The 13,291-nt window shown below is 38.3% G+C and overlaps 1 protein-coding gene across 2 annotated transcripts in view; it reads left to right on the top strand.

Moving 5' to 3' along the window:
• GBE1 (1,4-alpha-glucan branching enzyme 1) overlaps positions 1–13,291 on the top strand; it is a 290,866-nt gene that overhangs the window by 267,995 nt on the left and 9,580 nt on the right. The window contains exon 16 of one of the 2 annotated variants that reach the window (XM_058731714.1): positions 444–1,218. The exons of the other annotated variant lie outside the window; for it this stretch is intronic. Within the exon in view, the coding sequence (XP_058587697.1) occupies positions 444–500 (57 nt within the window). The 3' untranslated portion in view covers positions 501–1,218. Of the gene's footprint in view, positions 1–443; positions 1,219–13,291 lie in introns of those variants that run through there. 2 annotated transcript variants of the gene reach the window in all.

Consider the following 13,291-nt stretch of genomic DNA (forward strand, 5'->3'; position numbering starts at 1 on the left):
AAAACCTTTAGGATCCCTTATATTACATTTAATTAGTTCTTAAAATGATGGAAGGCAAAACAGGATGACAGACCGGTGTAGAGCAATGTTTTGTATATTACTTTTATTCACCTGAATGGAATAACCTTGTGACCTTAGGGCAGCCTCCCTGTACCACCAGATAAGTGCCTCAACCTCAGCCAGTGTCCTTTCTTTGCCTATGTCTGAGGAACACTGGGTTTTGTAAAGTGTATGGAGCCCTCTAGTGGTGATTGCTTCAAAGGAAGCCTCAACGTTGCTGCCAGCACTGAGGAACTGTAGAACTGTCTCCCTGGTGCCTGCAGACTATAACTGAAGATAACTGGAACTTGAAGCAAATGGGAGGCTGAGTCTTGTCCCTTTGATATAATGTCACCATGCTCAGTATTTCTTTCCATTGCACTGACACGATTGTGTTGACTTAGGTGTACATTCCGAACCGAGTGGGCCTCATCCTTCAGAACGTGGATATGCCCAATTGAAGAGACGTGGTTTCAGCTTCACGAGAAGATGTGTGCTTTGTTTTCCTGTTCTCATTGTCACAGAGCTTGTAGTGTGTAAGCCTTTCAAAATACAGTTGTCTAGACGAAACATCAGGTGTCTGAAATTTAATATTGGTTTATGCAAATGAATGTCAAACTTTTATCGAAGGAGAGGGGGAAATATTTTTGCAATTTCAAGGATTCTAGACTATATTTTCCAGGCATCTGAGCAGCTAGGATTCTCAAATGAAGTATTATATGTAATGTCTTTAAACAGCTTTACTTTCCATGCCAATATTTGATACCTAAAGTTCAAATTTGAATCATGTGTCATGTATGATTATTTCTGTTGAATGTATACAGTATTTTTTTAAGATGAATATTTGATGACTTTATTTGTTCTAAGTATCTCTTGGTTTAAATTACAAAGTGCCAAGATTGTCACTATGTTTTTTTTTTTTCAAATTGTGTTTAGAAATACTGTAATAAATATGTAGTAATAATATAACATTAAGAATTGAATCAAAGATAATATAAAATTCTTTATCTATAAACTCATCCATGCTTCATTTTGCATAAGTTTTATCTCATGATCTCTGCTTCACTTAGTATCTTTGTGGATGCTGATATTTCAGTCTTTCTGAAGGCCTGAAATAGTAATTATAACAATTCACAAAACGTCTTTTACTTTAGATCAATAAAATTAAAAATTGCAAAATTGCCTTTGCTAATGTTTATTTTGCTGTACTGTTGTGAAGATTAATTTAGGACGAATGTTAAAATGCCTTATCTTAACTCTGATACCTTCCCCACATATATGCACATGTGCACAATCGTCCAGGCATGGGGATGGGAGGTAATAATATTTGTCTTTAGGTACTATTTTGTAATGTGAAATTATACTAACTAATTCAGATATCCAGGCTACTCTCCAGCTGTAAACCTGAACACTTTTCGAAGCTGAATTAACTATCTCAAACTAAGTGGAACACTCAGTCATGAAATCGCCACTCAATTCATTAAATAGTAGGACACAAGTCTAAAATCATTGATACATAATTCATTCATAACTGAGAAATTATGATGCATTTATAAGACAAAGTATCTCACGTTTTTTAAAGGTCTTATCTTGCGCCTTTACATTAATACATTAATAGTGACGGCTTCTTTTTGTTGTATGTTTTTAGCCTGGTTGTTCATGACTAATGAGCAGTACTTGGATGTCTTTCTATCAAAAACTTATTCAGTACTGGAAAAGGTTAGCGAAGGAGACTTTTATAGCTAAACCTATTATATATTAACCATCTTTCTTACAACTTTTTTGAGTAAAGCCTTGAATCTGGGCCTGAAACATGTTGTTTGCTTTAACTTCAAAGTAAAGTAATAGTTTGATTTCCTGAAAGAATCCGTGATGCGAGTTAATGATGATACATACCAGGGAACATTACTGAAAGCCTTCTGTGATTCTTTTCCTGTTACAGGAATGTTATTAATGTCTTAACAGTTTCATGATCTGTGCACTGTACCTGTTATGGATAACAGCACAACATACAACCATGATGCTTTGTGTTCTTCTTTATAATTTCTTTTTCATTTCTTATATATGAAGAGTTATGGGAATTTTCTATCATAGCTCTTTAAAAATAACCAGAAATTACTTCACATCTAAAACCCATTTTCTTTCCCTTGTCACCTCTGTGGCAAAGTCAAAAAGACCAGAATAATAACAATGCTATGTTTTCATTGTAGTGATTTACCTTAGTAATATGATATTTAGATTCTACAGTGTAAACTTTGAATTTAACAGTGTAATATAAGTTGCCTTTATCAAGTGTTTCCCCCCGCCAAAAAAAAAAGAGAACAATAAGTGGATATTGTAGAAATTATAAAAAATACACAAAAACAAAATATTAGGAGTCCAACATAGAATGTAGTTTTTTGCTGTTGCTTTTTGCTGTTGTTATTTTTCCTGTCAGAATAGACAGTCTTTCTAGAACATTGTAATGTACCGTATTTCACTTTAGGTCTCAATTTTTATATCAATAACATTCTCATTATATAATTAGGTGAGAAGTTCTTTCTTTTTATTGGTTAAACATTTTCAACAATCACAACAGAGAGATGGAAAATTTTACTCTGTGTGCCTTATGATAATGTCTACTTCTCTGATGTGGTTATCACTCACATCAAAATGAGAGTCCTTGGGGGTGCCTGGGTTGCTCAGTCTGTTGAGCGAGTCTTGATTTCAGCTCAGGTAATAACTCAGCTCTCTCTGCCCCTCCCATGTGTGTTCTCTCTCTCACACACACAATAAATAAATAAGCATTAAAAAAATGACAGTCCTGTACCTTTTTTTTTTTATAAGTTTATTTATTGTGAGAGAGAGAGTCGGAGGGAGTCGCAGAGAGAGAGAGAGAGTCAGAGAGAATCGCAAGCAGGCTTGCACTATCAGCACAGAGCCTGACATGGGGCTTGAACCCAGAAACTGTGAGATCTCGACCTGAGCCAAAATCAAGCATCACACTTAACCGACTGAGCCACCAAAGTGCCCCAAGAGTCCTCTTTGTTGACTATTTTAGAATAAGTGTTTTTACCATTTCTAATCTTTGATGTTCTAGAAAACATAAAGATTTCTTTCCATCATTTTTTAATATTAATGAGTGTTAGTAATTATTACCCAGAAAAGAATTTACCCCTTAATATTAGCCCTTATATTTACCCTTTAATATTAGTTTACTCAGAAAATACCTGTCTTTGATAACCAAAACTCGAACTGTAAACATTTTCCCTAGAATGTTTCCCACTTTATAACACTTGAACTCTGACGGTCAGCTCCTTTCACATTTTTTTTTCCTGTTCATTTGATGTTTTTCACTTTGCCCTGTTCTTAACTGATGTATTCATCTCCAACATAAAATGAGGGATTTAGCCACCATGTTCCTCAAGTTCAAAAAATAACCAATGACAATAAATGGACTTTTCTTGTGGCAACAGTGAAAGAATGCATGTATTTTTTCCTCTGACTCGAGCACTCCCCTTAGCAATATCAATTCAACATTTGTCAACCATCAGGGTTATAGCCATTGCTATGCGGGATCATACAGGAGGTTGTCTGAATAAGGAGCCTATTCTTCAAATAATACAGGAGAGAGCGCAGACAGATCTGGGGGAAGTGATGAAGGGTAATATGTTTTCCTCTCGTGTTCAGCTGCAGCTGCAGGGCAAATATCTTTTCACTGTCTCTGGTTCTGCAGCCATTGGATCTGGTGATGAAAGCAACATAAAATAGGTTTCCTGTTGCTCTTCCTGTTTAGAACAAGCCAGTGCAGACATACCTATAGAAACCTAAACGGTAACACAGCTTTCTGCCTGGCCTCACACCTCTGAGATGATTTCTTTTTGCCTATTTGAGTCATGTCCTGAACAGGGGGTCCTTTAGAGTCGTGGGTTCCATTCATCTATATATTCCTTTCAGAGAGACAAGCACTGAGCTATGAACTTTGCTAGGTAGAATGTTTTGATGAAAGAAAATAGAAATCTAAGCATACCAATGTCATGTCCTTTATGCAGTAGAGTTCATTTATCATTCACGATGCATTAGAATTAAAATGTAGATAAATTTTCCCACTAAAGCCAGCCTTCGGGGGGAAAAGAATCAAATGAACTCCCTACTAATTTTTCTGCTCTATTATCTTATTAATGGTGATTTGTAGAGAATTGCAGAGAAACATTCATAGTTTAGGGCAGAATTTCTTAATTGGTAGTATGAGAAATTAAGATACAGTAGCTGTATTTTTTTTTTGTCTCTCTGTAATTTAAAACATTACATCTGGATTTTAACCCTTGGCAAGAACTATGCAGAGAATGTAATGTTTATTTACATGAAAAAATGTATTTTTGTGGTAGATATGCTTATGCTACAGGGCATGTCATTCAGAACTTTACTTATGATTTCCAGTTTTTCCTATGATCTGTGCTGGGCCAGAGAGAGGTATTTGGCCCTCACATACTCTGTGTAGACAATCTCACCTAGAAAGCCGCACTGTATTTTATTTTATTTTTTTATTTTTTTTTTTTTTTAATTTTTTTTTTTTTTTCAACGTTTTTTATTTACTTTTGGGACAGAGAGAGACAGAGCATGAACGGGGGAGGGGCAGAGAGAGAGGGAGACACAGAATCGGAAACAGGCTCCAGGCTCCGAGCCATCAGCCCAGAGCCTGACGCGGGGCTCGAACTCACGGACCGCGAGATCGTGACCTGGCTGAAGTCGGACGCTTAACCGACTGCGCCACCCAGGCGCCCCTAAAGCCGCACTGTATTTTAAAAGAACAGTGTGATATAATGGTCAGAAGGCCTGAGTTCAGGTTATAGCTCTTACTTTCAGTACCGCATTTTAGAAAGCACTCACAGACTGTTAGTTCTTACTTAGACCAATAAGACAAAGGTAGGGGGGGACATCAGTTTTGTAAATGCTATTGTTTGATCAATAGCCGAATGGATGGTGAGTCAGTGGAGACATCTTCCGAATTCATTGTCAGGGACACACTGTCACCATCACCTGTCTATCCTTCAAAGCTTCTGCGCTAAGTTATCCACCCTCTCCCAGGCTGGGATGTGTGGGCTGCTTTACAGAGAAGGGAATTTTGCATTTCCTCCACCGATGCAGGTGACCAAAATGTCAATCTTCCACCACCGCTGCTTTCATTTGCTTATTTTAGCTTTTTCTCTGAGTGTATGAGGACATTTCAGTGAATTCCATTCCCAGGCAGTCAGTGTTCTGCCCCTTTCATGTGCCAATTACTCTCAGACTTTGCACTTCTATAACTCAGCCTTGTGAGGGAAAGTTAACAACCCCTTTATGGTAACCAGTAGGGCAAGGTAAACTAGGTAAACTGTATATGCAGTGAAATAGCCACAGGTGCCCAGGGCCCATGTTTCTCTCCCTTTTCCCCTGCTGCTCACTCCACTAATGGAAGGAATAAATTCCAGAGGAAGCAAGAATTGCAAAGGAGAGCTCGTAGGTTAGAAACAGTTTAGCCCATCATTTTTTGAATTGGAAGTCCGTATTCTCATCAGAAATACACGTATTCATTAAATAAAGGTTTGCACAACTAAATAATATTTTTTTTTCAAGAAGGGGAGTGATATCAATCATTGATCTGCAACTTCCAGTCATTTGGCATTTACAATAAGACAGTGCCCAGCAGAAAACTAGCAAAAAAGCTATCACCCTAAATTACTTCACCGCAGAGGATATAAATTGAGATGTGGTCAAATTGTGCATGCTTGTCTCCAGTAATACAGGCAGTAGAAAACTGTAAATGCATGAATAAATCCATCCAGCATATATGTATTTACAACATATATAGGGCTATATGAAGACATGTAGGCATACATATGTAATTTGTAAGTAACCTGAAAACCCATGAAGTTCACCGATTCCAGTATTTGTCTTGAACCCAATGATCACTATGTGTGATACTACCCAGTTTTAGACGCTTTCCTGGTTGTATTATGAACATCAAATCTAAATATGTGATTTTATTTGGATCTAAAGAAGTTTTCAAACCTTGGAATGAAATGCAGTGAATGTTTCACACCCTCCTGAGAATTTCTCACCCCAAACTCCTTGGCTATGAGTCTTGTTTTTCTTTTAGAAAAAGAAGAGGAGGGAAATGAAATACCTCGATCACTTCTTTATGTATATCCGTAGGAATTCTTTTTAACTGAGTTTGTAGTGTCACTTTCCATTCACAACAGTAATATAAACAATGAAAAACACCGCACGTAATCGCATTTCATGAATGCCTCTAGCCTTGTTGTCAACTATTGCTTAAAACCTCACGTGATGTAGAAGTCCCAACAGACACACAGGGTCACTCTCTATCGCCTCTATCACTGTTATACCAAAACTGCAGTAGAATGCCGAATTCTTTACCAAACATATGCATTTTTTTAGCAGACATTGGCTGCCGTGTACTGAGTGCTTTCTTTTTACTCTGCCCTGTGCTGGCACTTTCTACATATCACCGAGTCTCTTAAACTGCAAAATGATGATTATCACCCTTGTTCCAGTCACCATTCCTGCTCGTCCTACTGTACTCTGCCATCTTCCGCAGGAGATCCTTGGCAATCTCGAGATCAGGGGTCAACATTTAACTCTCATTTGGATTATTACTTTGTCTTTAGATTTGAATGTCTTTGGTGAGCGAAGGAGGTGACATTTGAAACCACACCCGGCCGTGTAATGCTCCACACTCTGTTGTCTGATGGTGTTCAAGTTCCAGGAATTATTTTTGTCATGAATCTCATCAAAATAAAAAGTTAAAAGATCGTGAGCCCAGCTCCCAATTCCTGCTTTCTAATGTTATTCTCCAATAAAAGGAACTAGGACTCCTTGGAGAGATGGCTGATTCTACAGGTGGAGCAGGGAATAGACAAGATGTGCCCGGAGCTCCGTGTAGTGCCAGAAAGTAAGGAAGTGCCTCCAAATCAAAAGAATGGGAGCATGTCAAAGGGACACAGGAATCAATTGAAAGGTACCCAAGGGCTGCACCTGAAATAGTTTGAGCAACAAAATAAATAATGTATTACTGCATAAAGTATAAAATAAATATCCATGAGTTCATACTGATAATAAATAAATGATTGAATAAGTAAAATAATGGGGGAGAAGAGAGAAATCTTTGGCACAGGAGAATGCTAAATAATTTTACCCCTCAAAAAGGTAGAGCTTGACTCTCCCCACTGCAACTCTCTCCCTTGTGTGTGGACTGCACTTAGTGATCACCTTCTAAAGAACAGAGTAAGGAAAGGGGAAAAATAAGTTGTAGCGGGAAAACCTGGAAAACTACCTCAGTCAGGTGATTGTGGTTAGCACCATCAGGGGGTCATGTTGATAGCACGTACTCTTGATAAAATGTGATGAAGAAATGAGAATGACAAAAAAAACAATCCTCTGAATCTATAACGCTAGTCTTACCATGAAAAAAAATTTTAAAAATTTGAGGGATTGTGTGTGTATAGATTATATATCAGGAGATCATGCATACAAGCTTTTGTGTTTATATGTGTGCATAAGATTTCATATACTTGTGTATATATCTGCATAATATTTAAGGCATATATAAAGAGTTGTATTTTAACGCAAGTCTGAAGTCTGCAGCGGTAGGCTGGCAAACTGAAACTTGAGCAAGAACTGATACTGTAGCCTTAAGACAGAATTACTTCTTTTCTGGAAAACCTCAGTTTTTGTTCTTAAGATCTTCAAATGATTGGATGAGGCCCCGCCCCCATTATCAAGGGTAATCTTATAAAGTCAATTCCTTTTTGTTGTTGTTGTTTATTTTTACTTATTTTGAGAGAGAGATAGCAGGTAGAAGAGGGGCAGAGAGACAGAGAGAATCCCAAGCAGGCTCCACGCTATCAGCCCAGAGCCCAATGCAGGACTTCAACTCAGGAACAAAGCCAAAAGCAAGAGTCAGATGCTTAACCAGCCTAGCCACCTAGGTGCCCCATACTTATAAAGTCAACCCTTTACAGATGTTAACCACTATATTGACTAAAATAACTAGGTATTATAATCTAGCCAAGTTGATATATAAGAGTAACCATCGCAGAGATACCTGCCTAGCCAAGGGAATGCCAAACAAGACAAGTCTGAGAAACTATCTTGGCCCAGAGTTGGTTAACTAAGCATGACAACTAAATGTACTGTGATATCCAAAATTCTGAAACAAGAAACACTAGGGGAAAACGAGTGAAATTCAAATAAGATGTAGTTTACTTAATAATTTACAAAAAAAAAAAAATGTGTAAAAGAAGACAGATGTCTTCACAGACAATTCTCTCTTACAGAGAAAAGACAGTGTCACCACGGATCACATCTGTGTTCCCAGGGAGACAAGCCAAGACTGAAAAGAGACCAAGAGTAGAAGCCTAAGAGCCTGACCGCAATTTTCTAAAGTGACAGAAATAGTGATGACCAGTTGTCTTTTTGCCATCTTCTTTCCTGACCAAGAGACAAAGCAAAAGTCTAAAATCATGACTATGTGGAAGTAAATGTCTAAAACTTCTGCCCTGTTGGTCTGTGTTGGATTACTTCCTCCAAGATATTATACTTAGTATTTGGGTCGTGACTTCCAAATGAGCAAATAAAAACATTATGAAACCAATACACAGGATTTTTGGTAAAACTTCTTCCACATGTAACTTATTAGCAAGCTTATATGCAAAATAATTCATTCAGATACTCGGGTATATATTTTGCAACCATTTATCTTAGAAAAACATTTCATGTTAAGATATAAAATGTTTGTAAATGTTCTCCAAAAATTAAGAGCTTGACCACAATCCGCAGACTAGGCAAAGCTAGGCTGAAATTATACATAAACCCTAAAATCTTGATCACTAGACAAAATGGAAGTGTATTTTTTCATTCATGCTGGCTATCTGGAATATGTGGCCTCCAAAGTCACAAGAAAAGAAGAGAAAACTGAAGAACTGCAAGAATAAGTCCAGGCTTAGAAGTAGTTTATACCCCTTTTGTCCCACCTTGTTAGAAGTCAGTCACATTGGCCTGCCCACTGTGAAAGAGGCTGGATCTCTCTATATTTGGAAGGGAGAACAGTACAATGAAAACATAGCATAGCATCTGCCATAATTGTCAACTACGTTTGGAAAATCTTATATACCTAATCCCCCTTATAGGCTCATAATGCAAATTAAATATTAAATACCCTGTGAATTCTTATGATAAAGAAACTGGTCTAACATTGTTTAAATCAGTGTTTCCCAAACTTATTTAATATTGTTCAACTCAGTTCTTATCCTCAAGGAACGTCAATAAACATCTTGAAAAAAAAGCCACTATATTTGTTTAAACTCCATTTGGGGGGTGCCTGGGTGGCTCAGTTGGCTGAGGGTCTAACTTCGGCTCAGGTCATGATCTCACGGCTCGCTTGTAAGTTTTAGCCCCACGTCAGGCTCTGTGCTGACAGCTCAGAGCCTGGAACCTGCTTTGGATTCTGTGTCTCCCTCTCTCTGCCTCTCCCCTGCTCATGCTCTGTCTCTCTCTTAAAAATAAATATTAAAAATTAAAAAAAAACACCATTTGGGTACAATAAGTTGAAAATGTATGGCTTTCCTTTTTCTGTGCTTCTATGACCAATAACTCTTCTTTCAAAATCTGTGTGTGTGTGTGTGTGTGTGTGTGTGTGTGTGTGTGTGTGTGTATTCAGTTCAAGGTCAGCTTATCTCAGAGTCATTGTTCCATTAAAATCATTTCTTGATCTCATAATTTAACCATCAGTGGGCAATCTAATTTCCCTAGGTTCAGAATTCTCCTGATAGGTGTTTAACTGAGTCCTTCAGTACAGGCATGCATCCTTTCATTGTACTTCACAGATACTATGTTCTTTACAAATTGAGGGTTTGTGACACCCTGCGTGGAGCAAGTCTATTGTTACAATTTTCCCAACCACATTTGCTTAATTCATGTCTCTGTGGTACATTGTGGTAACTTTTGCAATATTTCAAACTTCATTATCATTATATTTATTATGGTGATCTGTGATCAGTGAATTTTGATGTTACTATTGTAACTGTTTTTGGGTGCCATGAACTGTGCCCAAATAAGATGGTGAACTTAATACATGTTGTGTGTGTTCTGATTGCTGCACTGACCAGCCATTCACCCATTTCTCTCCCTCTCCTCAGGCCACTCTATTCCCTGACACAAAAATACTGAAATTAGGGCAATTAATGACCTTACAATGGCCTCTAAGTGTTTAAGTGAAAGGAAGAGTCACACATCTCTCTTCAAATCAAAAGCTAGAAATGAGGGGCACCTGGGTGGCTCTGTTGGTTTAAGTGTCCGACTTTCAGCTCAGGTCCTGATCTCATGGTTCATGAGTTCGAGCCCTGCCTCGCGATCTCTGCTGTCAGTGTGGAGCCCACTTCAGATCCTCTGCCCCCCTCTCTCTGCCCCTTCCCTTTTCTCTCTCTCTCTCTCTCTCCCTCCCTCCCTCAAAAATAAATAGACATGTTTAAAAAGCTAGAAATGATAAAGTGTAGTAGGAAGACATATTGAAAGGTGAGAAAGGCTGAAAGCTAAGCCTCTTGCACCAGTTAGCTGAGCTGTGAATGCAGAGGAAAAGTTCTTGAAGGAAATTAAAAGTGCTACTCTGAGGAACACATGAATGATTTAAAAAATGAAAGACCAATATTGCTGATATGGAGAGTTTTAGTGGTCTGGATAGAAGATCAAACCAGCCTCAACATTCCCTTAAACTGAAGCCTAATCCAGAACAAAGCCCTAACCCTCTTCAATTCTATAAAGGCTGAGAGAGATGAAGAATATTCAGAAGAAAAAGTTTGACTCTAGCAGAGTCAGGTTCGTGAGACTTAAGGAAAGAAGCCATCTCTGTTACATGAAAGTGCAAGGTGAAGCAATGAGTGCTGATGAAGCAAGTTATGCAGATCTAACTAAGATAATTAATGAAGGTGGCGACATTAAACAACAGGTTTTCAAAGTGGATGAACCAATCTCACGTTGGAAGAAGGTGCTATCCAGGATTTGCATACTTAGAGAAAAGTTAATGCCTGGCTTCAAAGCCTCAAGGACAGGCTGACTCTGCTTTCCGGGCAGAATTCAGCTGTTGACTTGAAGTTGAAGCCGGTACTCATTTACCATCCCCCAAATCCTAGGTCCCTTAAGAATTATGCTAAATCCACTCTGCCTATTCTATAAAACAGAACACAAAGCCTGGATGACAGCATATGTCTTTACAATATGGTTTACTGTATATTGTAAGCCTGCTGTTGAGAACTACTGCTAAGAAAAAATGATACCTTTCAAAATATGACTGTCCGTTGACAATGTGCCTGGTCACCCAAGAGCTCTGATGGAGATGCATGAGATTAATGTTTTTTTCATGGTTGCTAACACAACATCCATTCTGCAGCCCGTAGATCAAGGAGTAATTTCAACTTTCAAATCTTACAATTTAAGAAGTGTTTATTTGTATGGCTATAGCTGCCATAGATAGTGATTCTTCTGATAGATCTGGGAAAAGTCAATTGAAACGTTTATGGAAAGGATTCACCATTCTAGATGTCATTAAGAACATTTCTTAAAAGCTAGAAAGGGGTTGGGCGCCTGGGTGACTCAGTAGGTTAAGCATCCGACTTCAGGTCAGGTCATGATCTCACAGTTGGTGAGTTCGAGTCCCAGGTCAAGCTCTGTGCTGACAGCTCGGAGCCTGGAGCCTGCTTCAGATTCTGTGTCTCCCTCTCTCTCTACCCCTCCCCCACTCTCTCTCCCTCTCTCTCAAAAATAAATAAACATTAAAAAAAAATTTTTTTTAAGCTAGAAAGGGGTCAAGATATCAGCCTGAACAGGAGTTTGGAAGAAGTTGATTCCGACCCTCACGGATGACCTTCAAGATGTCAGTGAAGACATGGCTGCAGATGTGGTGGAAATAGCAGGAGAACTAGAATGAGAAGTGAAGCCTGAAGGTGTGATTGAATTGCTACAATCCTATGATCAAACTTGAACAGATGGGGGGCGCCTGGGTGGCGCAGTCGGTTAAGCGTCCGACTTCAGCCAGGTCACGATCTCGCGGTCCGTGAGTTTGAGCCCCGCGTCGGGCTCTGGGCTGATGGCTCGGAGCCTGGAGCCTGTTTCCGATTCTGTGTCTCCCTCTCTCTGCACCTCCCCTGTTCATGCTCTGTCTCTCTCTGTCCCAAAAATAAATAAAAAACGTTGAAAAAAAATTAAAAAAAAAAAAAAAAAAAAAAAAAACTTGAACAGATGAGGAGTTTCCTCTTATGGATGAACAAGGTGGTTTCTTCAGATGAAAACTCCCAGTAAAGATACTGTGAAGACTATTGAAATGACAGCAAAGGATTTAGAATTTTACTAAACTTAGTTGATAAAGCAGCAGCAGGGTGTGAGAGGCCTGGCTCCAATTTTGAAGCAAGTTCTGTAGGTAAAATGCTGTCAAACAACATTGCACGCTACAGAGAAATCCTTTGTGAAAGGAAAAGTCAATTGATGTGACAATCTTCATTGTTGTCTTATTTTAAGAAATTGCCACAGCCACCCTAACTTTCAGCAACCCACCACCCTGATTAGTCAGCAGCCATCATCTTAAAGAAAGACCCTCCGTCAGCAAAACGATTACAACTCACTGAAAGCTCAGGTGATGGCTAGCATTTTTTAGCAGTAAAGTATTTTTTAAATTAAAGTATGTACTTTTTTTATTTTTTTAAATTAAGGCATATACTTTTTATTCTAGAAATTATGGTATTATACACTTAATAGACTACTGTATCATGTAAACATAACTTTTATACTCACTGGGAAACCCCAAAATTCATTTGACTCACATTATTGAGATATTAGCTGTATTGCAATGGTCTGGAACTGCAGCCACAATATCTCTGAGACATGCCTGTACTGATCTCCAAGTTCTCTGGAACCAGCTTCCCTGGTTATGAGAAACCTTAGAACCAGACTGATGGCTGACTTCCTCTGGAAAGAGAGTAAGATTTCCTGGTATGCGTGTCATTTCATTACCTAATTTCTGAATTGATCTCAGTTTTTGTTGCCCATATCTTCCTTTGCCCTGATTATTGTTATCTATACATTTAAGTATCATTTTTATTTTGCTTATCGTAGTATATATTTGTAAACCACTGAAATCATTTTTGGGTTAAGGAAGTAAATAGATGATGTGTAGATATATTATAGATTCAATAGGTGATGGATGGATAGAGGCATAAATTTT

Source organism: Neofelis nebulosa, chromosome 5, assembly GCF_028018385.1.
Source record: "Neofelis nebulosa isolate mNeoNeb1 chromosome 5, mNeoNeb1.pri, whole genome shotgun sequence".
Classification (NCBI taxonomy): domain Eukaryota; kingdom Metazoa; phylum Chordata; class Mammalia; order Carnivora; family Felidae; genus Neofelis; species Neofelis nebulosa.